This window comes from Polychytrium aggregatum (genome assembly GCF_025602895.1).
Source record: "Polychytrium aggregatum strain JEL109 chromosome Unknown BJ171scaffold_144, whole genome shotgun sequence".
In the NCBI taxonomy this organism is placed as follows: Eukaryota; Fungi; Chytridiomycota; class Chytridiomycetes; order Polychytriales; genus Polychytrium; species Polychytrium aggregatum.
The window spans coordinates 47,404-69,208 of NW_026516346.1; the positions used below are offsets into that span (position 1 = coordinate 47,404).

Here is a 21,805-nt window from a genome sequence, read left to right on the forward strand (position 1 = left end):
AGCGCTGGTGCATCCGCACGATGCAGTCTCGCCCCTCGGAATCCTCACACGGCCCCCAGAGATCATTTCCCCACATCCTCCCATTCACCTCCTCGCCTTGCAAGTCCTCGGGCTCCAGAAATTGACTCCTATACTCCCCCTCGTCATATCATTCTCTCCCGCTCGTATCATCCGGTGCCGTATAGGTGTTACGTTGATGTGCATGAACGCAGCGACCACAATACAGTGGTCGAGCAGAACGTTGTTCGGACCAGAGAATCTGCTGAATGTCTTGTACCTTTCTGTCCCCGGCTTTATTCAAGACTCCACAATCGATTGGGAGCGGGGTCTCCGAGTCGGGACGTCGACTCGGACAAAGTCTAGGCAACACGAGCCAATTTGCCATCGTCTGTGTTGATTCGAGGCTTGACTCTTGTTTTTGCGGTTCAGTGAGCCTGAGGCCTTCGGACTTGGACGTCCGCAGTGGCAGCGATCCCGAAGCCATGATTGCTAGTCAAGCAACTCGACCGCCACCTTCAGAAGCTCCAGCATCCTCATGTATGTCGCTGCTTCAGCAGTTTTGCTCTGCTCCTCCAGATAGGCTGGAGGGAGAGCCAGATCGCCGATCCTGGAGTCCAGGTCTTGGAGCTTTTCGCTGTCCAGTCGCATGTATTCCTGGAGAATCAGGTCTCTCGCTTCGATGTAGGCCAGCTGCATCTGCTGGCCCAGGAGCTGCTTATCAGCATCGGGGCTGGTAATCATGTGCTGAAGCTCCTGACGGAACTGCGAGTCAACGCTCTGCCAATCCTTGTACAGGCTGCCGCTCGAGTCCATCGGCTGTATGCCGCCGGGCAGCTCGCTCTCGACGCCCTGTAGTTCAGAGGGCCCGATGGTCGCAATGGCCGAATCCGACAGCGCCGCATTTGGAGCCATCGCAGCTTCGGGTGGGATTGAGTTGGAGTGGCATTCGGGGTCCTGGCTTTGGGAGCGATGGGCGGAGAACATGGCTCCCAAATCGACATGTTCATGCTCGCTCTCCGGCTGGTACCGACTGTGCTGAAACCGAGGGACTTTGTTGCGACGGAGGGCCAGCCGGCTCTGCATCAGAGTCACACCGAGACAGTCGGGAACCATTTCCTCGAGTTTCGTACAAAGCTCTGCCAGTGTCTTGTCTGGCTGGCACCTGCATGACGAGGCGATACCCGCAGCGGTCAGTATTCGACGACTCCAGAACCAGCAGGGCTCTTGGTGCACTCGTTCATCGACTCTGAATTCGATTCCCGGTCCGGCTGCATACATGACCCGAGGCCCGCTCTCCATGGTGAAATTGGCTGTGTCGCGACGAGTGTGTCGATGACGAATATGTCGTCGAAGGGAGCAGAGACCAAAGTGTGCAGATGGAAAGGCAGTTTTCCAGAGCTGAACCCGGGGCACATAGCCGTATCTGTTGGCATGGAGGGCTTCTCCGACACCAAGCAAAGCCGTGAAGGGGACGACGAGAGAGCCGGTGTCGCACGACACAATATCTGTCAAAGACATCCGTCAAAGGATCGGCCAGGTTGAGGAGACATGGCGATGCCGGTCCTGCCGAGGCATGGCTGGATCTTGTGTCCAAACGCACAACTAGAATGTAATTGCCTTTGTGCGGCTCGACAGGCTCGATTTTCCGTCGGTAGGTTGGGTTGGCTTGCAGGGTGATGTTGAATAAGCAGCGGGACATCTTGCTGTCGAATCGCAATGCTGTCTCCATCTGGGTCCTGAATACACAATCACCAGTCGCTCGCCATGACGAGTCACAGTACCCTCGATTCATACGCCGTGGGAGGACGGAGGGCGATCCACACTCATCATTCGGAGGCTGTCGAGGCGGTTCTCTTGATTGTGCATGGCCTGGTGCATGGCCTGGCGCATGCGGCCTTTCAGGAGCCGCAGGTTCGATTAAAATAGCACAGCATCCTGGACGAGCCGACCGCCCATATCGGACGATGTGGATGTTCGTCGAGATGGGCTACATGAATCGCTGTCGGACACCATGCTCTTCGGTTCTCAAACCAACGGTCAAGACGACATCCCGAGGTCCAGCGTCCCATCCGAGTCGGAACAGACCACATCGTGTTGGCGCAAAGCCCTTCAATTGCCTGATGGATTCAACGCCACTTGCACATTCATGAAGATCACCACGATCACACACGCCGTCATAAACAGCAAGCAAAATATAGCAACATAGACCGACGGAATGTAGCGGGTGATAAAGTACGGGAGTGCTTCGAATGGCCTCTGATCGATCACGACGGATTGATGGATCGATTGCGTGCCCATTTCCGGATCGTGCAGCTTGATCGAGATGATTTCAGTGCGATGGCTGGCGATGGACATGCGCTTCTCGTTCAGAGCCCCCGAGGTTCCAGTGCGGCTGGTGTCCTCTCGACCGGCTCCAGTTGTCATCGACACCATTGAAGACTTCGACAGCCCACCTGCAGCAAGGCGCTCGTTGCTACTGGCCATGATTCTGCGGCTCATTTGGGCAGCAGCCATCTGCCGTCTGGGATCAGGAGTCTCGAGCAGAGCCCGGTTGCGGGGGCGTTTTCCCGTGAGGGCCGCACCGACTGACGACTGACCAGAGACTCCGCCAGAACTGATACTCGTCCCAACGCTCACGGCCGAGACTTCGTTGATGCACCAGGTTCTCGGCCGCATTTGTGTGCGAGAGATGCTGGTGGAGTTCATGCGCGACATTGGGCGGGGCATGTTCATCATGTCGTCGTTGCTGCTCTTGACAATGTCGATCACCGGGATCTCCATGTGCTTTCGGTCCTTGACTTGGGCCTCAATAGAGCCCGACTCGAACGGCACCACCTCCGGCAGCTTAGAGTCGGATTTGGATGCGAGTGGGAGCTCCAAGTCCTTGCCGGAGGAGACGTTTGACAGCCGGTCAGGTCTGGATCCATCCGCTTCGCTCCGTACATCGTTATTGGACTTTGCCATTCCCATCATCCGTGGCGCCAGACGCCCCATGGGAGCCGGCGAAAGCCCCGTGGCTGAGTGACTACTGGTCATTCTCGACACTATTGGCTGTTCAACCGTCAGCTCGTCCCGAGAGGTTCGCATGGAAGGCTGGGACGGTGTTGCGCGAATCAACGACGATAGTGGAGGACTCGCTTGAGCCACCGCGAGGACCAATTGCCCCGGAGGCGGCGTTTCGTGCTCTTCAGCACTGGGTTCTGAAAATTTGATTCCCTCATCAACCGAAGAGTAGCGCGGAGTCCCGTGCGAGAGCGAAGTATTGCTCTTGGAAGTAGTGGCAGCAGCCTGGGATCCCATTGGAGATCCCATTGGAGATCCCACTGGGTATCCCACATGGCTGTCGCTCAGATTGGCAAAAGTCGGCGACTTGAGACTCTCGCTGAGTCGCGAACAGTATCCCGACGAATCTCGGGCCTTCTCTTCGACGCTGGTCTGGTACTCGGACCCCACGCTCTGCTGTCGTTCCAAATTGCGCTGGATGACTTGAGCTACGCTGATGGCTTCTTCGCTATCGATGGTCATCAATGGGCTGAGCATCTGTATCCGGCTGAGACTGTTGCGACTAATCGAGCTTGGCGGACTTGCAGCAACCAGATTGACAGAAATGTTCTTGAGATTGGCTCGTATGGGAGCATTGGGCGATAATTGGGAGGTTGCATGCACAGCTGTCGAAGTGGCCTGGCCGGCCGCCGCCTCCTTCTCCATGGCATCGAGATCTATCACCCTTTCCTTCGAAGGGACTCTTGCGCTGGCGCTGATGCTCTGAACGCTATCGGCATGGGCTGGTCGGATAACGGACCGCTCTCGCGGGGCGGAGGAGTACAGAGACCCCCTGCTGATCCCAGGTGCAATTGACGTGTTTGTGTGCTCAGCCAGCGAAAGCTGGGGGTTCGTTTCTTGAACCGAACTGATCGATGCTTCTGAGTTCAGACGCTGGTGAAGTTTTCCGTATTCGAATGTCTTTCCGCGATCGATTCCAAGTCTTTCGAAGTTGGTATGAGGCAGATGATAGACAAAGTCAAAGTCGTCTTCGTCGTCGTCAGATGCCTTCTTCTTATAGTTTGTATCCATGTACAGAAACTCGAGCTCATCCAAGACACTTTGGTTGAGCTCTGGCGTTCATTCAGCATGTTCATCCGAATGCATGTTCATTCAAAGGCACCAGCTGTCAGCTTTGATCGGTGCGTATCAAGTGCGGACTGAACGATGCTCAAACGACACTCAAGCGTGATCCACAGAAGGTCGCTCTCAGGTAGAGCTCCAGCGCAGCGTGAGCTATCGTCGCGCGATGGCATTTCCACCGACATGGGTCATAAGCACGTATACATGTATGTGTGCCACGATGATGATATTGCCGGACGAGCCCTCGAATGCCTGGTACTTACCCTTGTTGCGCCTTGAGAGAAAGATATATACCATATACGGAATGATGAAGTTGGACAGACTTGCAAAGAACAGCGAGCTCCAATTGACAATTTGTGTGAGCCAGTCACCCGTTTGGAAGGGGATAACGAGAATGAACGGCAAAACGGCAGCAAAGAAGGTTGCCCACTCTGAGCAACGTTCGAGGCAGGCGCCGTATTTGTTTCGCAGTTCGCCACGGATTCCGCACAGAGATCGAGTCGGCGAATTAGTGAATGAGTCAAGTTGAGTGAGGGTGGAGTGGGTCAGTTTGAAAGGCTTGAAGATCCAAAGCAAGCCAAATGTCGCCGTGGGTGCCTGCACAGGTGTTTCTCTGGCACAAGCACCATGGCCGAGGTCCTAGTTCACAGCTTACCATGAGAACAAAATCCGCTCGTAACAAGGTTGAGTCGCATAATGATTATATACACAGGTATCGTCGGTAGAAGCACGGTGATGGAAAAGATGAGATTCAGAATCACAATCATGAGCACGAGAACTGGGCTATTGGCTGCGGTGTTGGTCAGAAACGAGCTGATGATGTTGGAGTTTTCTGGAATCGGCACCGTCACGGCTCCTAAGAGAGTTGTTTGTACGATGAGATGCTGTGGAGACGAAGGCCAGCGCGCAATTTGCCCACGACCCCGTGTTGTTGACCATACTGACGAGCACTATTGGTATCCAGCCCGTCGCAACAGATTCTACGGGCACTTTGGGATTACCAATGATTCCGACAAAGATGAATTGAATGGTGGGCAGCCACAGCGACCAAAATATAGATTTGAATATGGACACATCCTTGTGCTTTGTGTTGAGCCACGAGGGTATCTGAGTGATGAATGCTGTGTTGTGATGGTATTCATGTCAGTAAAAACACGTCGAGCAACTCCAACGACTGCACTTGCTCGAGCCCAGGTGAATTGGTGCCAGACGGGCATGAGAAATGCCACCTATGATGCGTGCGGATAGTGCAGCGTGCGAGCATGATGCAGCGTGCAGAGTTGGTGCAGCGCAGGGTCGAGGTGAGCGGATGATGTCATTACCATAGTTGAACATCACGGTTCCGACGACTTGCGAAACGTCCTTGGTCTCAGGGTGGATCAGGGACCAGTTGAGGCCTTGCGAGATGAACATGATGCACCAAATCACGATCACCGACACTGTCAAGAGGAACGAGACTGGGAAAGCCAACCAAGCATCGTGAATAACCTCAGCTCGGACGAGAAGGCAGCTATGCGATACATTACGCAAACTCGGTCACCGTACACCGCATGCTTCGGGCCACTCTACGCCCCGCCACAAGACTGTGGTCCTTCCCATTACTTACAAAATTGGACGATAATGTTGTCATTGAGGTTGAGGGCCGACAAAGGTGCACACACAAATATGAAAACCTGCCGGTTCACAGCACCGTTGGAAAGTAAAGCCACAGCATCACAGGTGAGTTTGAGTGCAACAGTCGGGGTATGCCCATGCTCACGCCAATGCTAATCCGGGTTGATTTGATCCGTGTTCATTGCCAAGGCACTGCGGCAGCTACCACCGCGCTAGCGAGTCAATGGACAGCACGCATTACCAAATATCCAAGAGTGAAGAGCATGATCGTGTTCTGAAACGGTGAGTTTGCATCGATGTTTCCGGGTTGGCAGATGAATCCAGATTGACTCCATGGGTAGATTGCGAATCCACAGGTCTGCCCAAAGACGACGCCGATAACTGCGTCGAGTTGCTGGTCGAACAAGCATCAGTACGGAAGTGCAAACATATGGAAAGATCAGCCAGTGGCCAAAGGGTTGATTCGGCAGCTCAGGCTATCACGGAGGCAGGTGCGTGCAAACGACTTGGTAAAGCAGACCATCGTGAGCACACGCCGACGGTTTGTGGCATAGCGAGCCTTGAGACCCGCAGCAGCTGCCCATGCTTTACCTGGCACGCCAAAACAATCGTGGCGATGTTGACGGACTGCATTGACAAATAGAGAATGACGTGCATGGCATAGTACGCCTTGCGGCCGTAGAATTGATGCACCAGTGTCACGTACTCGACATTGCGCTGGAGTAAAATACACGGCCACAGGCCGAGATAGAGCTGCAGTCAATGTCTGAAGAATCGTCCACACGCCAACCTGCAACGGCCAAGGGTGTCTCGCCGAGTGCACAACAGATGGCTGAAGTGAATCGAGAGTGGACGCAAGCATGCCGCGCAGAGCAGTGGGTACCCCACCTGGAATCTCTCATTCCCAGGAAATGCCGTGAGGGCTTCAGTCAAATAGAGGGATCCCAGGCCAGAGAGCAAGGCGAAAACGAGAAAGGCTATGGTTGGGCTACAGTCAAGAGCGTTGGGGCAATAAAAGCAAGTCAGATATGCGCCTGAGGACAGCGAGCATAAAACCTCAATCGAGGGTTTTGTCCTGGTGCAATCGCTTGGCGCTGCAATGGTATCATGGCTGGACACTCGCTCCTGCTCAGTACTTACGCAAACCACCCGCACTGCTGATAGAGAAGGGGTATGGTCACGATTCCTGTGGAATGACGAGTCGCCGTTGACGACGGGTTATCATCAGACAATGGCGGCAGAACCGCGGATGCTTGGTAAACCGACGAGCCGCGGCAGGGAACCGAGGTGATTGTCAAACTGATAGACCTACCCGGCCCCATGATGCTGCTGGCAAGCAGCCCAACACTGCCGACAAAGCCGCTGGAAGCGATTGAACAAATGCAGATGAGTTCCATTGCTACTGCTCCTCCCCGCAAGACCAAGATGGACCACGGAGGCCTTTGTTGTGGGTATCCCATCGACCACCAGAGTCCTCGTCGAGCTGTCCCCATTCAAGCTCTCCGGAGAATCATCGGCGATTGCTGTGTCGGCTTACACATTTTTAATATAGATATCGGACATGCTTCGCTGTCTGAAGAATCTCAGTGCAACTAGGAGGGAGTGATGACGATCGTTGTGGCAAGATTTGCGAGCGTCGAGAAAATGCAGAGGATGAAATCGACAAGACGAGTAAATGGAATTGAGACGGCGAGAACGGGAGAACGAAAGAGGGAGGGTGAGCAGAAAGTTGAATCGGCTCGGGCAGTGGAGATGCACACCCGTTCGTCATCGCCCGACATGTCGCAGCATATCTAAGCTTGACCATATCTTCACGCACTGCCGATATACCCCGGATCTAGAGCCTGACATCACATCCGGCAGAGCGCCATCAGCTGATTCGCAGGCAGGCGCCCGACGACATATTGAACAAGCGTGATTGGGCCGATGTGAAGTTGTGTGCTCCGATAGGGTCTGCTGCTGAGGCCGGCGATCCAAGCGACAAGTCCGGCCCACAGACTTGCCCACACCTTGACAAAGCCCTATTACTCTCCTTGAACTGCTTGCGCCGATCAGGTCCTGGTCGATTCCATGGACCGCAAGAGAGACTTTCTCAATTATCTAGTGCAAAGTTTACCATGAACTGCTGTGCCGACAGGTCAAAGCATCCAGGCTCTCATATCGATACAGCCAATCCAGCGAGAAACGGGACTATCTCCTGGCATAAGGCTCCAAGCACAGTCTTGAATACACTTGGTCGATCTCCTGCGTCGATGTGGGAGTGTAGTGCATCCACTCGATGTGGGAGTGTAATGGATGCATTCGACCCTCTGGACAGCTCCATGATGTATCGATATCAAGATACTCGGCCTTCTCGAGTCGCTTGGCTTCCTGGCACTGTGAGCATACCTGGAGATCGAGTCACTTGAATCGCCGTCGCCTGGCGGGTGTCTTTCGCTTGCGGAGAGCCATCTGAGCGAGAAAGCGTCCTTGATTCCGATCCAGAAACGCATCTCACAAGTGGCCCATTTGTGGGTCATCTGGTCACCGAATGCAAACGATGGCTCTCAGTGCAGCGATGCGGAAATCGAGTGTGTGGCGAATGGTCGTGGCCAGCGCGCGTAACAAAACATTTGATCAATCGTCAAAATCACGGGTGTCCCGTTTCATATTGGATTGACTGTAAAACAGCACTTGCCCCCAAGCCCTGTCGGGATGCAGATCCTTGATCAAGGAAACTCATCTTTTAAGTGTGGATGAGCATCATTCCGCTGTCATTAGCCTACCCAGGGTAGATGGAGCGCTCAGTACCGCCAGGGTCCTTACAGTCATCGAGGAGACAGTATTCTACTTTAAAATCCGATCATGCTGTTTATTGAGAGTTCCAGCGGCTCTGGGGATGTCTTGATCGACTCACATGGAGCTGCGGTGATATCTGTTTGAGACGGCGCTCCAACTCGCCAAACAGTGATGACTCCATATCGCCACAGTCTAAATGCTGGAGGAGGGGCATGCGGGGGAGCCCTTCGACCGAGGACAAGTTGGAGCAGGCGCGCAAATCTAGTTTCTCCAGGTTTGTCAACTCAGCGGGAAGGCCTTGGAAGGATCGAACCGAGGCAGGAAGCTGAAGATGCCGAAGGGCAGGCATGAGGGGGCAGCCGCGAAGGCTTGTTGCATGAACTGGGTGCCTTTGCTGGCAATACTCGAGAGTCTCCAAGCGAGGCAAGATGTTTGGAAGGCCACGCATGCTGCTGATTGACGGCGGCAGCATCAAATGTCGAAGATTTGGCGTGGGCGGAAAGCCTTCGAGCGATGTGAGCGAACGGCAATGGATGTAAATCCCCTCAATGAACGGTAGATGTTCTGGGAGGCCATGAAGGCTGGAAAGTACTCCGTCCAAATACAAGATCTTCAGATTGGGTGTGTATGGAAAAGCTTCGAGGGATGCAAGTTTACTACATCCGCTGAGGCTCATCCAGTTGAGGGACGGCAGGAAGCTTGGCAGTCCATGAAGACTGGAAAATGAACCGCTCAGTCTCAGTCTCTTCAGACTTGGCAAACCTTCCAGGGACTCGGGCTCGGATGACGATGGCAAATCAAGCTCAACAAGTGGTTCCCGATAGGTCGTTGGCATGTCAGGGACCACGAGTTCCATTGTGATTCTTGGCACCCACAACCTTGCAAGCTGAGTAAAACCTTGGAGAGACTCGAGTTTGCTACATTGTGAGAGATCCATGGTCTCAAGGGACCTCAGGACTTTTGGCAGTCCTTCCAAGCTTCGTATTGATGGAGGCAATGTTAACTTGACCAATTTGGGCATCTCTGGCATTCCATCGAGCGACAAGAGTGAATGGCACATGAGCTCAAGGCTCTCGAGGGATGGCATGGAGCTTGGCAACCCACACAGGCTGGATATCAGTCCACCCAGCTTCAATCTCGTCAACTTGGGTGTCTGTGGAAAGCCTTCGAGGGACTCAAGCATCGAGGCCTTCGACAGGTCGAGTTCATCAAGCGAGCATAGGCGGGCCATTGGCATTCCAAGGACTTTAAGGCCACTTGGAGGCTTCAGCACCGTCAATTTTGGCAAGTTGAAGAGACCCTTGAGTGATGCAAGTTCAGTGCACCGCGACAAATCCATCACATCAAGTGAATTCAAGATCTCTGGCAGCTCTTCCAAGGTGGCAATTGACTGAGGCAGGATCAACTTTGTCAGCTTCGGCATCTCGGACATCCCGTGAAGTGTTTTCAGTTGAGTGCAGCCCTCGATATCGAAGCGGCAAAGCGACGGAAGTATTGAGGGCAATCCTTGGAGACTCCCAACATTTGTAACGAGTTTGAGGTGCTCGAGCATGGGCATATCGGGCATTCCTCTGAGCGACGTAACGTTTTTTCCCTCAAGCTCCAAATCCTTCATGAAATCGAACCTCCGCGGCATTCTGAGGAGAGGTTCGGTGTCTTTGGGGGCCAATAACTTCATTTTGGGCTGCTGCTCAATGCTCAACACAACGGAGCGACGGCTTTCTCTTCGGCGCCATCTCGAATGTTCCTCATCAAAGTCATACCCATCGGGCTGGATTGCGACGTCCATCAAAGGAGGCTCCCACTTTGCCACCGCGTTGGGAACCTCCAGCACCGATAGACTGCCGTCGCCACCTTTGTGCTGATATCCGATGTATGTTGCATTTTGGTCGACGCTCAACAGGTGGAGTGTCATGCTCTTATCGGAACTATCTGCCTTGTGGCGGCTTCCGGTGCTCTGCTGCGGGATCCCTACTTCAGAGGCCGCTGCCCCCAAGAAACGTTCGAGAATCTCGCGCGACTGTTCCATGACCACTTTGAGGATGTTGCCTGACAAGCTCGCTTCGGAAAGCGCTTCGGTGACGACAAGGGCCAACGATATCCAAAATCCATTCGGGACTCGATCGGCGGCAGATACGGGCGGCTCTGATTCGGAACCATACTGCTGCTGGGACGACGCTCGGAACCAAGCCATTTTCTTGGCCATACCCTTCAGATAGAGCGATTGAGGGAGTTTGATGGCTGTTAAGTTCGCGATCGGAGGCAGACCTCGGATCGATTCCAATTGATCGCACATCCACATGTCCAAGATCTTGAGCGAGTTTAGTTGGGTCGGGAATCCACTGAGCGTCTGGAGTGAGCCCGGGAGACGGAGAGTCTGCAGCTTGGGCAAGGGCGGGAATCCTGCGAGAGTCTCCATTCGGCTGCAGCGACCCATGTCTAGCAGTATAATTTGATCAAAGTATTGATAGAGGCAGTCGATGCTCTGGACAAGTGGAGGCAGGTATACGACTCGGATGTTCGGCAATTGTGATAGTCCTTTGAGGCTTTCGAGCTTTGCGCACCCGGACAAATCGAGAGAGGCTAGAGCGGGTAGACGCTCTGGCATTCCCTTGAGGTCAAAGATGTTGCACCGAAGTGTCAAGGATTCAAGTTGGGGCATCTCTGGACATCCGGTCAAGTCTATGACTCTGCCGACAGAGTCGTCGACGGCAAGATCTTTGATACGCCTCATGATTCGTGGCCTGTCCGATAGCATGGAGGCTGCGCAGTTGATCAATCGGAGGTGAGCAAGTCCCTGAAGATTATGCAAGATGCACAATTCGTGCGGGAGCAGCTTGGAAACTTGCTCGTCGGTGTGGAGTGGATGGTGTTCGAACCGGACGATGCTGTATGTTGAACGGCAGTCAGTAGCGCCGCATTTGCCCTTACACCGCAGCTGCCCGTTTTCAACCAGCACAATGGAGCTGTCGAGGATCTTGAACTGATCCTGTGGACTGAGTGAGCGGAAAGCGTCGTGGGCATCATCGTGGCATATTTTCCAGTAGCCGACAGTGTCGAAGGGATGGCCGAGACCCAGGCCCTTGCTTCGGGACGTGATGGCTTTGCGGAGGGCCTTGTGCCGAGGGACAGCCGCCCAGAGCGACAGCTCCTTCTGATATGTCTCGAAACTCGTGGGATATCCGTTCTTGCGTGTGAGGAAGTGGCATATTCCCTGGAGGATGCTCTTCCGACCTATCGATTTCTCAACCTTGCCAAAGATATCGCGGACTTTCACCCTGTCTCCAAAGTGGGACTGGGCAACTCGAAACCAGGCGTCCTCAGAAACAAGTGAGAGTACATTCTTGTACTGTGGCGCCAGGTCGGGAAGGAGAGCCAGGGTTCCGCCATCGATGGCAGCGATGAAGGCGCCGTTGCAGATCAAGATCGTGAGGATGTCATGGCTGGCGAGAGAGGCACAGACACGGCTGGGATGGCCGGAATGAGGGCTGTCCTGTTGTTCGGCTTCGGTAATGGAAATTATGCCACCCGTCGGATCGTCCTCCGATGTGCTCTTGTGGGACATGCTGAACTGCAGCGGAATCGGGCTGGCGACCAACGATGGAGGAGAGGGCAGCTGCTTTTCTGGATGCCTGGGCTTGGTGCTTTTATCTTACGTTCGGACATTCGGCTGGCTGGGCCACCCATCGGACATCCCGCCTGGCTGCGCCGGTTGTCTTGCTCCCCGATTTTGAGCATTGGCGCATGTTATCACTCAAACCATTTGCGTGCTGGCCATAACCGTTCAGTGATGCGTTTCTGGATCTGAATCAAGGACGCTTTCTTGCTCAGATGGCTCTCCGCAAGCGAAAGGCACCACCCAGGCGACGGCGATTCAAGCGACTCGATCTCCAGGTATGCTCACAGTGCCAGGAAGCCAAGCGACTCGAGAAGGCCGAGTATCTTGATATCGATACATCATGGAGCTGTCCAGAGAGTCGAATGCATTCATCACACTCCCACATCACCACAGGAGATCAAGTGTATTCAAGACTGTGCTTCCCAACCCAACTAAACATTGAGATTGCCAACCAGGACGGGAAATAATCGCATGGCTTGCCCACTAGAGCCAACAGAAGGAGGGTATTGATGCCATAGTGATCATTTCTGAGGGGAAAGCTGTAGATATTGATATGGGCATTCGTCCAGGTCGGAAAGGCGAGGCTGGTGAGCTTGGCAAGACCGCTTGTTCTCGAACCTCACCACCAGATGTAACCCAGCATCCCTCGCTTGCTCTTCTCAATGGCTTTGATCTTGGGGTCGGCTTGGTCATTGCCATGTTGGTGAGTCCTCTTGTACCAGCTGAAGGCAGTGTCAACGTCCTTGGTGACGCCAAGACCACTTTCGTAGCAGAGACCAAGGCTGAATTCGGCAGGCGCATATCCTTGGTCCGCTGCTTTGGTATACCATTCAACCGCCTTGCGGTAATCTTGGGTAGTTCCCCTGCCCTTCTCGTAGCAAACGCCGAGCATGTGTTGGGCAGCTGCGTCGCCATGCTCTGCGGCCTTGTTGTACCATTCGACTGCCTTGACGTTGCTCTGAGCAACCCCTTGGCCATTCTCAAAGCAGGAACCGAGCCTGTATTGCGCAGTGGTGTCGCCTTGATCGGCTGCCTTGGAGCACCACTCGACAGCCTTCTCGTAACTCTGCACGACTCCACGGCCGTGGTAGTAGCAATCGCCGAGATGGCTCTGGGCAGCGACATGTCCCTGGTCGGCCGCTTCGCTGTACCAGTGAGCAGCGTTGATGATGTTTTGGGACACTCCCTGACCTTCCTCGAAGCAGCGGCCTAGTTTGTACTGAGCGTCTGCGATTCTCTGGTTGGCCGCCTCTGTGTACCACTTTACGGCCTTGGTGTAATCTTGGTCGATGCCATGCCCTTCGTAATAGCATTCGCCCAGGCTATACTGAGCAGAGGCATGGCCTTGCTCGGTAGCGCTGGTATACCATTCCACTGCTTTGACATAGTCCTGGGTGACTCCTTGGGCGTTCTCAAAGCAAGTACCGAGCGAATATTGCGCTTTTGCGTTGCCGCGCTCAGCCGCCATGGTATACCATTCGATGGCCGCGGCATAGTTGCGTTCGACGCCCCGACCATAATGATAGCAGAGCCCGAGCATGTACTGGGCACCCGGATTCCCCTGTTCGGCCACCTTTGTGTACAGTCTGGCGGCCTGGACGTAGTCTTGATCGACTCCCCGACCGTAAAAATAGCAGGAAGCGAGGCCGTGCTGAGCGGCCATGTTTCCCTGCTTTGCGGATTTTGCGTACCACTCTGCGGCCTTGGCGTAGTCACGGACAACGCCACGGCCGTGGTGGTAGCATTCGCCAAGATTCCACTGGGCGACGGCGTTTCCTTGATCGGCGGCCTTGGAGTACCACTCGGCAGCTTGGCCGTGGTCTTGCACCACTCCTTCTCCCTTTTCGTAGCAAGTGCCAAGGATCAACGAGGCGGCGGCACTTCCCTGGTTGGCGGCTTTGGTGTACCACTGGACGGCTTTGAGATGATCCTGGGAAGCCCCTTGCCCCATTTTGTAGCAACTGGCCAAGATTAGTTGAGCAGCGATGTGGCCTTGTTCGGCAGCTTTGGTGTACAGCTCGAGAGCTTTGTTCTCATCTTTGCTGAAGCCGATGCCGTGATGATGGCAAGATCCGAGCTGAAACTCTGCATACATGTTGTCTTGTTCAGCAGACTTGCGCATCAACTTGATGGCCATCCACGGGTTCTTTGCGAGCCCCCAGCCGTTGAGATAGCAGGACCCTGTCCAGTATTGGCTATCGCTGAGGCCCTCGCCGTCGAGCTTTTCAAATAGTTCTACTGCTTTGGCTTGGTTCTGGGCCGTTCCGAAGCCGTGGATCAGACATACGGCCACAAGATGCCTGGACAGCCTATCCTGCTCCGAGCCGAGCTGGCAGAGCTCAAAGAACCTGCGGGCGACAGGAGAGCTCGAAGACGACAGCTTTCCCTCGACCGCAGCCATGCATTCGTCCTCACCAAGAGGAAATTCCGCCGACTTGTTCTCCCGGATGAGTCTGGCGCCCATCATGCGATCCTGCTGAGTGCCTAAACCAAGATAGTACATCCAGCCGAGCATGTGGGTTGCGATTGGCCTGAATACTTTGTCGGTGGACTTGCTACTGACTTCATTCCAGTACGAAAAGGCGTCTGTGTGCCGCTGCGCAACACCGAGCCCTGAGAGATGGAGCCAACCTAGATAGAAGTAGGCCTCGAGGCTCTTGGATTTGGCAAGATTGCGGTAGATCCGGCCGGCGGCATCCAGCAGAGGTGTCTGTTCCTTGCTGATCGGATCGACCCTGCTCAGTTTGAAGAAATCCTTGATTGCCTTGGGTGGTCTCTTCGCGCGGAGCTCTCCAGCTTGGGTCAGGAGACGGGCAGCGACTTGATGATGAGCATCCTTGTCGCCAGCCTGATATCGATCTATGAGGAGGAGCGGGATATCGTGATTCACCGGAAGGTCGTCATCGGCAGAGCCCGAAGGTGGGGGCGGAGGCTGGGGTGTTTCGACGGGCTGGGTTCTCCGCGTGCTGCCATTACGGCTCATACTGCTCAGGATTCTGGACATGGGGATTGGGGAAGTAACTGGGGAAGCAATTGGCGAGGCGATTGGGGAAGCAATTGGGGAAGCAATCGGCGATGTTGTCGTGAACAGCTTCAGGGCAGCGGCGATATCGGAGAACCCGGGCCGCTGCGCAGGGTCTTGGTGCCAGCAGCATTCGATCAGCTGCCATACTTCATCCGGGAGGCCCTCGAATCGCCTGGGTCGGTTGCCACGGATGACTCGAGTGGCAATCTGACCCGACTGCATAAGCTGTCCGTCGACTGTCACCCAGATCTCGCCGTTATTGAGTACTTGGTACATGGTGATGCCGAATGCGTACACGTCCGTCTTCTTGGTCGAGCCTGTAGGGTGGTCGTCGTCGAGCATCTCGGGTGCCAGAAAGTCGGCCGTTCCACAGAACAGAGCCGTCGAGTGCGTCCGCGCTGCTGCAACCGTCGCAGTCCGCTGGCGTGCAAGACCAAAGTCTATAATGACGGCGTTGAAATATTTGTCAAGAAGAATGTTTTGTGCCTTGATATCGCCGTGGACAATGTTTTCATTGTGGAGGTACTCCATGCCAGAGGCAACCTGGCCGAGGAGTCGAAGCTTTTCGGCAAGATCGCGGGGGGCGGCTCGGATGTATTTGCCCAGAGAGCCGTTGGGCATGAGCGGCGAGACCATGAAGGGGCGGATGGCACGACCCTCGGCATCTCGATTGCAGGCTCCCGAGAGCGGCAGAACGTTGGGATGGCTCAACCGATGCCACACATTGACTTCGCGCTCAAAGCTCGTCTGTTCGTCGCTGTTCAAGGTGGTCTTCAGCTGTTTGACGGCGACATCCATGTTGCCAAGGCGAGCAGTGTAAACATCGGCAAAGCCTCCGCTGTCGATAGGCTCGGGGGACCGATTCGTGACAGCCTCGCTGGACAGATACCAGGGAGGCGGATGGATGACACTAGGGCTGGGGCAACTGGCTGCGGCTGCTGTTTCAGTTCGATCGGCCATGACTGCCAAACCAAGCGATGACGAAAGGCAGGACCGTGGTAGATTGAGAGGGCCGCGAGACGACAGGAAAGACCAGAGGCCGCAGGGGCTTTTGGAGTTGATGGCAAGCCTGAGGAGGCCGGGGGGATGTGCTGGCCACTTCCATCTTTGGCCAGGCGTGGGGGCGTGGGGCTTGTTGGGTGGCGGATGACAGCCGCACACAGGGATTCAGTTGATGGGGCCCTCCTCCAACGAGACCAGGCTGGCCCTCCCCGTCCGCCGCATAGCTGGTTGTCGTGAATGGACCTGTGTATTCAAGAACGAAGGCGCCGCCACTGGCCATGCATACAAGTTGGCACGGATCCTCTACTTGACCGCGGGCGCAATGGTTGTATAGCAAAATAGAGATTATGGCCTGCCACGAGAGAATGGCCGAGGCAGGTATGGCGATCGACCAAGTGTCGTTGTCGACGACACTCTAGGCCACCGAGGCTTGTGACGCTGAGGCAGGAGGCGGATCAAAGGCCGATGGCTCCTCCACAGACTTGCGGCTCGGGAGGCCAGACGCATCGCCGTTGGCGGCCGAAGAGGATTGGTTTCGTCCGCGATGTACAATCTTGAAGACCTTGGCAAAGCTCTCTTTGAGAGAGTGTGCCGAGGACGACGGCGCCAGCTTGCCGTCGCCTCCGCCTGTGCTGAGTCGAGAGGCGATCTCGCCCATGCCTGAGGCGCCCGTGTTTGGCAGGCTGGCCCCAGAGGCAGAGAGCGAGGCCGGCGCTGGCGTCGAGGAAAAATGTGCGTCTCGGTTGGGAGGAGAGATTGAGCGGCGTGAGAGGAAGCTCCCGAGGCTGCCAGTCATGGCGCCCTTTTTCTTGTGATGCTGGCGCCTGTAGTCATCCATCAGGTACTTGATCTGGATCGAGTTGAACGCGCCGCGCCGTTTCTGGCGGATCAGGGCGATCGCATCGATCGGGGCGATTCCGGCCTCGACCAGGGCGATTGCGACCATAACCGGAGCACGGCCAAGGCCAGCAACGCAGTGCACAGCCTGAGCGTGCGTGCATGAGAGGGACGGAAGCAGTCAGCAAGTGAGGCACATCCATCTGGCGAGGCACAGGAATACGGCAGGCGATTCAAGGTCGAAAGAGCTGTGGCACTTGCGCGATCCACCAATCTCACCCTGCGCTCACACCAAGCCGGGATACCTACGATAGCTGGACCGGACTCGGCGCTGAACGTCACAGGAACATGCGATGCCGTCGGGAAGGGGCCAAATCGACTCTCGCACAGCTGCAGGAAGGTTTCGATGGCACAGGGAGCCGGGATTCCGCCGTCCTTGATCATCAAGTCGGTGACGTGAATGCCGCCGTTCTGGAAATACTCTCTGGAGTACGTAGGCTCACACAGACGCACAATGTCGCTCACGGTATGCTTCTTGAGCTCCTGCAGATTCCACACAGTATCGAGTCTGTTAGTGAGGGCGCATGGCAAGGCGTACGGCAGGCGGCTCCAACCCAATCCGCAGCGACAAGTCCAAGGGTCAGAGAACACTGGTCCAGGAAAGCACAGATGACACTTGATTCTGAGTCCACAAAGGGCATGCTGGCTCTTAGGCTGGAGAGCCGCGGTACAAGGCAGATGGGTCCGTACCTCCAAATAAAATCCTAGGCTGTCCTCGGTTGGGCAATCCATGATAACGAAACGCATGTGATTTACTTCGACGAGGGACATGGCACGGACCAGTAAGCCGGTACGGCTCGAGGGCTGCACGCTTGTCATGTGTGAACGGTGAGGATGGCTGAAAGCGATACGGTCGCGAATGGCGGTGGGCGATTTGCAGCGGCGAGAACGATATACTCGGCTGTTCGTACGCTTGATGTAAGTTGTCAATCCAGTGTCAGAATAGAAAGTGAAGCAGAGTCTCCGCGCTTGAGAGCAAATTGTGGAGCGGCGTAGCCAAGATGGATCAGATCGTCGGAAATCCAAGGCAAGGAGGGTAGAGGGGGGGGAGTTATGTTGCGGGGGAGCTATGTTGCAGGGCGGTACTGCGTCAAGCGTCGAACGTAACCACGTTGGCAGAACGGAGGCCAACGAAGGAGGAAGGAAGGGAAGACAAGGAGGGAGCGACCGATTCACACAACCAGGATCATAAGCAGAGCGGATGGATTTGGTTGAACTTGAGAACGTGGACCGGGGGTGCTGGAAGCTGTCGACGACGACGAAGGACACGCTTGAATATCTAGTTGCAGGCCGAGGATGAGGGGTTGACGTACAGATGGATGGTATATCACTGGAAGCTCGGACAGGGCAGCGGCACTGGGTCTTGGATACCAGGGCTCAGATGTCGGTCGCGAGGTCCGAGTTGAGTTTCGAGTTTCGAGTTTCGAGTTTCGAGTTTCGAGTTTCGAGTTTCGGGCAGAGGTGCCGGATATTTGCGACCGGTCACGAAGCAGCGAGTCAGACGACGTCCGATGGCAGGAATGAAGCGAGGCTGATATAACGAGCGAGTCCAGGGAAGGAAAGGAGACGACGTATGTGGATTTGGGACAGAGACAGGAAAAGCCAAAGTGTCGATATGGACAAAAGCGGATAACAGCTGGAGGGGGAGCGACAACTGGCACTGGAAAAGCAGCGGGAGGGCAACTTAACCAGGATCAGGCAGGGCTCCCAGGGCAAGGCAGGCAAGGGCAACGAAAATGGAGGCGGAGGAGGAGGCGATGGGAAGGACAGCGGTATCCAGGACGGAGAAAACCAAGGGCATAGTCATCAACGAGAACAGGAGCACAAAAGGAGGATCGGCGGGACAACAAATAGGACGGTGGAGCCACTGGAGATCGGATGGAACGGAGGGACAGAGCGTGCAAAGGAAGCGGGGTCAGCGACAGACGATGGGATGGGTTGGGCGACGGGTTGGAGGCGAGAGAGGAGTGCGCGAGAGAAGCGTGGGGCGAGGCAACAAGTGCAAAAGCAAGTGCAAAAAGCAAGTGCAGATGGAGGCAGAGCGAAAGCAAGATGGGGAGGACGGCCAGGATCCACAAATACTGAGCGGGAGGGCGGAACGAACAATGGGTGTGTTGGGGTCCGAGAGCGACAGGAGCACGGCCGCAAGGCTCAACGGCGAGCACCGGACGGGCATGGAGCGGGCATGGAGCGGGCATGGAGCGGGCATGGGACCGCAGGCCGAGGGGCCGACTGTGATGCGGATGTAGTTATGTGAATGCGATGGGGTGTTACAGACAATCCAATAAAAAACGGGACACCCGGGTTTTTGACCATTCATCGAATATTTTGTTACCCAATGCTATCGCGCGCTGGCCATGACCATTCGCCACACAACCACTCTCCAGAGGAAAGTTTCACTCTCACTCTGCCACACTGCCATCCACCGAGCAGGTCTCTCACACAAGAGGGCAACACACCTCTACAAGTCCAAGCGACTGGATGAGCGAGTGGCACAGTTCAGGGACCAGGTCCGCTCCATCGACCCACGACGATTCGTTTTTGTCGACGAGACAGGGATCAGGAGATCCATTTTCCCTCTCTACGGATACTCACCGAAGGGTGCTCCGCTTCGCCAGCGCAATCACATGAAGCACAAGTCTGTCTCGGCTGCATTTGCCATCAACCACTCTGGTGTGCTGCATCGATCGCCGAGGATGGTCAGTGATCTTCACCCCACCTGCCTCGCCCGACTTCAATCCCATCGAGAACTTCTTTGGGATTGTGAAGCATCAGTACAGGAAGGCAGCAGCGCTGAATGCGTCTGAGGGGTTCAAGGTCGGGATGGTGACCCTGTTTGAGTCTGCCGTGCGGAGGGTGCTTCCAGATGTCTTCCCACGGCTGATTGAGCGAGCGATGCGCTTCTGGGGTTGAGTTCCCTCCAATCAAGCCGCCATTTTCACGCTCAAATCCCTGGCTTGAACCTCTCGGCGATTTTTGAACAGGGTCACTTCCCCAACCAGCCCGCAACGACGGGCTCCTGCTCTCGGGTATAAATGCCACACCTTCGTCCTGCTGCTTTCTTCCCTCATCTCGCCTTGATCTGATCATCGCGCCATTGTACGATAAAAAAAAGTCTTTGCTCTGACCAGTACCACTGGCAGGCATCCAGCATCCTCTGCCCCCATGCCTCCGAAGCGCAAGGGTACCGGTGATGGCCAGCCTCAGCCTACCAGGCCCAAGAAAGCCAAGTCACAGTCGGAGCCTGTCTCTGGTTCGTATTCTGACCCCACGCATGCTTGGTAGTCTGTTGCTCCGTCGCTCACCACCACTGCTTCTGCAGATCCAATGGATGTCGATCCCACCGAGCCTGGTCCATCTACTTCCTCGAGTACCGGCAAGCGATGGCGCCAGTGCGATGGCACCGATCACGAACGTTGCAACACCAGCAAGTGTCCAAAATACCGGCCCCTCAAGAGTTCTGTCGTCCCTCTCGTGGATGGAAGGCCATCCGCCCCTCAGTTCAGCTGCTTCAAGCAGACGATGGATGGCTGTTGTCTCAATCCCGCTCTCCGCGACAAGATCCAGGCCACCGTCGAGGCCATGACCCAGATCCAGTTCGAGGCATCCAGGCTGCTCAACCTGCACATCCTCCGGTGCATCGAGCAGGATCTTCCCGTCCCCGTCATCTCCAAGTCCACCCCTGCTTTCATCCGCCAATGCTTCAAGATCGTCCAGGACGGTGCCCTCTCCCGACGCAGGGACAACGAGAAATACAACGAGCATCTGGTCGCTTCCTTTCGCGACTACCAGACCACTCGGCACGCAGACCTGCCTCCGGCCCCTCGTCTGCCTGATGGTGCTCACAGTCAGCCTCTCACACTGGCTGTCAATGCCTATGCCACCAACTGCACCACCCACCTCGACCTGGCCTACTGGCGACTCCTTCGCCGCTTCTGCGCTGCCGTCTTCCCAGCCAACAAGCATAAGCACGAAGCCATCGAGGCCTGTCTCGAGCTCTTCGAGAAACCAGGGCAGACTCCACCCAAGGCCGATCTCGAGTTCCTCTATCCAGACTTTGGCCACGTCCTGGACGAGTTTCGGTACAGCAGCGACCAGGACCGCTTCCGGGCCCTCCATCGCCTCTCACACCATGTGGGAATCCTCGCCCGAGACAAGATGGTCGACAATGTCCACAAGTGGATCGACTGTGACATGCCCGCCCTCCGAGTCACCGAGCTGCAGCGCCAGGCCAAGCTGGACGAGCTCACTACCCGAGGCATTCCCTCCGACGACAAGCGATTCACCACGGCCAAGTCTGAGCTCGGCACCACCAAGTCCAAGATCAACAAGCTGGCATCCAGGATCAAGTGGTGCCTCAAGCAGCTCGCTCTCGACACTCCTCCGGCCGTGTGCACGATAGGTCCTCTGTGCACTGCCAAGGCCAAGTATGTCAAGATCGACACGGTCACTCTTTGGCAACTCCTGGTCCAACGAACATCGTCCTTAGGACTCACCAGGGACAAGCTCAAGGATGAAGGTGATGACGGCATCAACAACCAGGATCGTCTCTGGCGCAGTTGCTTCAAGCTGCGTAGTTCCCTCTTCCAAGAGCGGGACGTGAACAAGAAGCTGTTCAACTACGAGATCAGCACCGATGGCATTGGATGCACCATCGGCCTCGTCAAGTTTGTGCGTCGAACCGATCACACCGAGACCATCGAGCCTCCTCCGACTGCCGAACAGCGCATCCAGGCCCACATCGG

General features: G+C 55.5%; 5 protein-coding genes across 5 annotated transcripts; all 5 read right to left on the reverse strand.

Moving 5' to 3' along the window:
* Nucleotides 1-443: 443 nt before the first annotated feature.
* Nucleotides 444-1,687, reverse strand: BJ171DRAFT_67612 (uncharacterized protein). Its single transcript, XM_053115808.1, has one exon. It carries the CDS (start codon nt 1,516-1,518, stop codon nt 490-492), a length of 1,029 nt encoding a protein of 342 aa, XP_052961677.1. The 5' UTR covers nt 1,519-1,687; the 3' UTR covers nt 444-489.
* Nucleotides 1,688-1,696: 9 nt separating this feature from the next.
* BJ171DRAFT_606653 (uncharacterized protein) lies at nt 1,697-7,302 on the reverse strand (the record flags this gene model as incomplete). The annotated part of the gene is made up of 12 exons (XM_053115220.1): nt 1,697-4,115; nt 4,389-4,556; nt 4,781-4,981; nt 5,127-5,246; nt 5,448-5,582; nt 5,732-5,798; nt 5,981-6,133; nt 6,331-6,456; nt 6,628-6,727; nt 6,880-6,925; nt 7,052-7,101; nt 7,277-7,302. The coding sequence occupies 12 exons, from the start codon at nt 7,300-7,302 to the stop codon at nt 2,110-2,112; spliced, it is 3,198 nt and encodes a 1,065-aa protein (XP_052961678.1). The 3' UTR covers nt 1,697-2,109.
* A 1,074-nt stretch (nt 7,303-8,376) lies between these two features.
* Nucleotides 8,377-12,127, reverse strand: BJ171DRAFT_542083 (uncharacterized protein). Its single transcript, XM_053112963.1, has one exon. The coding sequence runs from the start codon at nt 12,080-12,082 to the stop codon at nt 8,591-8,593; it is 3,492 nt and encodes a 1,163-aa protein (XP_052961679.1). The 5' UTR covers nt 12,083-12,127; the 3' UTR covers nt 8,377-8,590.
* A 628-nt stretch (nt 12,128-12,755) lies between these two features.
* BJ171DRAFT_482256 (uncharacterized protein) lies at nt 12,756-17,879 on the reverse strand (the record flags this gene model as incomplete). The annotated part of the gene is made up of 5 exons (XM_053108947.1): nt 12,756-16,090; nt 16,323-16,435; nt 16,601-17,148; nt 17,310-17,543; nt 17,751-17,879. 5 exons carry the CDS (start codon nt 17,877-17,879, stop codon nt 12,756-12,758), a joined length of 4,359 nt encoding a protein of 1,452 aa, XP_052961680.1.
* A 458-nt stretch (nt 17,880-18,337) lies between these two features.
* Nucleotides 18,338-19,856, reverse strand: BJ171DRAFT_67656 (uncharacterized protein). Its single transcript, XM_053115809.1, has 2 exons — nt 19,656-19,856; nt 18,338-19,292 (listed from the first exon to the last, which is right to left on the reverse strand). The coding sequence occupies exons 1-2, from the start codon at nt 19,802-19,804 to the stop codon at nt 18,755-18,757; spliced, it is 687 nt and encodes a 228-aa protein (XP_052961681.1). The 5' UTR covers nt 19,805-19,856; the 3' UTR covers nt 18,338-18,754.
* Between the last annotated feature and the right edge of the window lie 1,949 nt (nt 19,857-21,805).